Below are 4,489 nucleotides of genomic sequence, written 5' to 3'. Positions count from 1 at the left end.
CTAATCGATTTGAGCAAAAACCTACAATTATTATATTAAAGTACAAAAAGGTGAATACCTGCATCCTATCTGAATAAGTTAACGAGATATTTGGAAGTTTTGAAAGGATACAAAAATAATTTTACTTAAAACAAAATGTAGATTTCTGAACATTTGAACAAAAAATTAAGAAGCTTTTTGAGAATTTTAAAATGTTTCAAAAATATATAAAAAATTGTTTTAATATTTTTCGAAAAATTAGTCCTGGTTTTTTTATTTCACAACATTTATTTTAAGAGAATAATTTCAAAACATTCCAAAAGAATTTTAAGATCATCAAATAAGAATCTAGAATATTTGAAGGCAATTTTTTCAACATTTTAGGAAAAATTTGAATCATTGTTCTTTTTTTGAAATTAATTTTCATAGAATACATAAGAATATTATAAATTATTACATAAGATTTTTAGAATTGTCAGAATTACATCCGGAAGATTTAAACATGTTTTAGAAATAATTAACGTCAGTTTTAAAAATATTTAGGAATTTTAGAATTTTGATCAGATTAAAAATATTTTTAAACTTTGGAAGATTTACGAGCATTTATGAAATATTTTTCACATACGTAAAAAATATTAAATATCTTTTAAACTTCTCGAATGTTTCCTAAATTTTCGTAAAATTCTCTGAAATAAAAAATAATGCCTTAGAAATTCTCTAGATACTATTGCGACAAATCTGAAATTTTAAAAAATATTTTGGAAATTTTTCGAGAAAACTGTAGGAAAATTATATTTATATAAATTTAAAACAACTAAACAAAATGGATTTAAAAATAAATAGTTCAAAATTTTTACTTTTTCCTTTAAATTATAATTTGCCTAAAAAAAGTTTTTTTATTCTGGACTGAAAATTATTTGTTGGTTAAAAAGACAAAAATTATTTTGAAAATTTATGTCTTGGTAAAAAATTTCATCTTTTTTTAAATTAAAATTTCAAATTTTTTGTTTAAAATCAAAATCTTTTTTTACTGAGGATTTAACTATTTTTTCGATTTTTTTACAACTTCGACTGTGTTTGATTTAAAATTTAAATCTTTTTCGATTGAAATATCAAATATCACATTTTTTTTAGAATTCGTCTGTTTTTGTTGAAAATAAGTTAAGTTGAAAATTAAAGTTAAGCTTCTTTGTTAAAAAGTCCTTTTTTATGAAAGGTTAATAATTTTAGTCGAAAGTGTGTCTTTTATGGTAGAAAATTAATTTTCTTGAAAAAAAACTCATGTATTTGGTTGAAAATATACTTTTTTTGTAGAAAATTCTTACTTTCAGGTTTAAAAATTTATTTCTTGTAGAAAATACATCTCTTTTAGATGATTGAGGATTTATCCATTTTGTTGAAAACTTGTCTTTTTTGGATGAATTCAACTGTTTTTTATTCAAAATAAAAATCTTTTTGGATTGAAATAACAACTATTATATTTTTCGTTGAGAATTCATATTTTATGTTTGAAAATTCAACTATGTGGTTGAAGATGAACTATTTGTTGAAATTGTTATGTTACATATCTAACATTTTCAAAAATGTTTTTGAATTTTTTCAAGATTCTTAGGATAAATCGAGAAACTGCGATGAATGAAATTGAACTATTTCAAATTCAAAAGTTTTAAATGTTGAGTTAAAAGCGCTTAAAATTAAATAGTCTTAAATCAAAACCTGCACAATGTTATGGTTACCAAAAATTATTCAAACTTTAGTAACTTGACATTTTTATATTTTGGACTGAAAGCTATATAAAATTGAATATTTTTCGATTGAAGTGTTAAAAACTGAAAAGTTAAAATTCAAGAATTTTTATTTCAATTCACAATTTTACCTGTTCTTGGGTATGAAACAATCCAGACATCATCCTCACGAATTTCCAAATCTCGAATTCTACTAGCAATAAAAACGTATTGTGGTGGTAGCAAACATTCCCCTGGTTGCACTTTCAAAAAGCTCGATTTCACTTTAAAAATTCTATCCAATCTTTTTCCCACAGATCCATCCACAGTTGTAAAAGAAAGCGACATTTTTTTAAAATATTCACGATCCGCTTTATAATGTTTTTCTTTTTTCCCTCACTTTCCACTTGAAAAACGTGGAATATGATTTCCAAATGCAAACGAGATTAATAAAATTAGTTCACGGGCGTAGTTTATGCCAAAATGAAGACAGAGTTCCTTATTCAACTGCAGTTAATGCAGGAATGAACACTTATTTCCTCTTCGTATGTCCTTTCACTTACTCATACGTGTGTTTTTTATTGTCGAATTTCATTTGAAACAACTTTCTTGCTTTCTTTTGCATTGCAAACTTCTATGTTTCTCTTTGCAGAACTGGTTTTTAAGTACTTAAGGTGTAGCGACTATCAAACTTTGGAATACTTTGATTTATTCCGCCTCTAAATAAAGTCAGGGACATTTTTATTTATTGTATAGTGTTGTATCTTCAATTACATATGAGACTTCTTATTTATTCTTGATATTGAAATAATTACCGTTGAAAACGAACTTGGTTGATTTTACAGTTTATGTTAAGAATATAAAGATTAAACAGGCTTAATTAAACAAACAAAAATCTGCCCGCTACGCACATTCTTGCGCAAACATTTGAAAATTAAGACTCAAATCATCCACCACTTTAATTTTGTGATTGTGAATTCTCTTTCGTTAAAAGGGCTTAGCTCGAGAGTTTGAGCGCACCTACGGCACGCGACTGAGGGCAATCGCACTCAACTGTAATTTTATGATTTTGAACTCTCTTTTGTTAAAGCTCTTTTGGCTTTAACGAACACATTCTCATCACGTATCTCATGCTTCGCACTCGATCTTGTCCAACCTGTCAACTTTTCTACATTATACACAACACTTTTATATCAATTATAATACATTTTTTATTTAACTCTGCCAAGCATTACTTATTAAAAAATTGCAAAATAAAAAGCAAATTGTAATTATAATGATTATTTTTCTATTTGTTTCTTAATTTGCTTTAAATTGTATTCTAAGCTGCTCTGAAACATGTATCATTTCAATAAATGTACATCATTACCATTCATAATATGCATAAATTCTAAATCATACTAATTCTTATTTCCTTGTTATTATAATTTTTTTATGTTTAATGTTGTTTTTTAAGATTAAATAAAAACTACTGCGCATCTGCATAGGGTCTAATACAGAAACCTATATAGGGTCCTATATAGGAGCCTATGTCCTCTTTTGTCTTTTCTGTGCTTTTTCCAAAAAGTTAATTTTTTTATTTGTAATCTTATGTTTTACGATTAAAAGAAAATGTACTCGTCCTATCGAAAAATAATTAATAATAAGTTTATCGATCTTTTTAGGCAAACAGCTTTTGTCTGGTATTTTAAGTTCAAACCTTGTGTCGTTTTTTCAAACAAATTTAATATTTTTATTTAGAATTTTATTTTTTACGACTAAAGCAAAAACTAACTGTCCTATAAAAAATTATAGCTTTTTTTTGGATGAAAAAGTTTTGTCTCATTTTTTCTCGTAGCTTATGTCGAAAAGTGATTCATTCTTAATTTTTAGTTCTTTCCAGGGCGCGCAATTTAAGTTTTTTCATTTTTTTCGTATCTTGCATAGTTTGACCAACAAATGGAATTTTTGGATTTTCCACTATTTTTGGTACGATCAAATTTGGAATTTTCAAATTTTCGACCAAATTAAAAAAGTTGTTATCATAGTCCTGTAGGGCTTTCAAAAAGCAAAGTTTTTCTTCTCTTGACTTTTTTTTCATATCATGCGTTTTTTGGCTTAAAATTTTCATTTTAGTTTGTTTTTTTGGATTTTCAAAATGCTCTAACTCTGATAATTTTCTTTTTATAGAAAAAAGTCATGGGTATAAATTGTTTGAGTTTCTGAGTACAATGAAGAACCTACATAGACATTTTAAATCATAAAAAAATGTGGTTTCAAGCATTTTTGGTACGATCAAATTTGGAATTTTCAACTTTTCGACCAAATTAAAAAAGTTGTTATCATAATCTTGTAGAGCTTTCAAAAAGCAAAGTTTTTCTTCTCCAGACTATTTTTCATATCATGCGTTGTTTGGCTTAAAATGTTCATTGTAGTTTTTTTTATTTTTTTATTTTGAAAATGCTATAACTCTAGTAATTTTTGATTTTTCAAAAAAAGTCATTAGGATAAATAATTAAATTTTTTGAATTCTATGAATAACCGTACAGAGAATTTTGGAATTTTAAAAATAGTTGTCTTGAAAATATTCAAAATGTGCCCACTTTTTGAATTTTCATCCAAAATGGCTGGCTAGCGATATTGTCCTTTCGTTTAGAACATTAAATGAGTGAACCAAAGGGCAATCTAATAGATTAATTTTTTCAAAAGTTATCGTGTTCACAGACAGACACATTCGTAAAAACCTGTTTTTCGAATTCAGGGGGTCTCAAAACGTGGACATTTGACAAAAACTGGGTGGGGGGGGG

The 4,489-nt window shown here is 26.2% G+C and overlaps 2 protein-coding genes across 2 annotated transcripts in view; one reads left to right on the top strand and one right to left on the bottom strand.

Annotated features, from left to right (window-relative positions):
• LOC117168068 (luciferin sulfotransferase-like) overlaps positions 1 to 2,228 on the bottom strand; it is a 12,532-nt gene extending 10,304 nt beyond the window's left edge. The window contains exon 1 of the mRNA XM_033353427.1: positions 1,856 to 2,228. Coding sequence (XP_033209318.1) covers positions 1,856 to 2,051 — 196 coding nt within the window. The 5' untranslated portion in view covers positions 2,052 to 2,228. The remainder of the gene's footprint in view (positions 1 to 1,855) is intronic.
• LOC117168067 (protein fem-1 homolog C) overlaps positions 1 to 4,489 on the top strand; it is a 60,541-nt gene that overhangs the window by 13,546 nt on the left and 42,506 nt on the right. The window lies entirely within an intron of this gene.

The sequence above is a fragment of the Belonocnema kinseyi genome, chromosome 2, assembly GCF_010883055.1.
Source record: "Belonocnema kinseyi isolate 2016_QV_RU_SX_M_011 chromosome 2, B_treatae_v1, whole genome shotgun sequence".
Classification (NCBI taxonomy): Eukaryota; Metazoa; Arthropoda; class Insecta; order Hymenoptera; family Cynipidae; genus Belonocnema; species Belonocnema kinseyi.
Note: the sequence above shows the minus strand (reverse complement) of the source record. Positions and strands in the feature narration are given on the sequence as shown.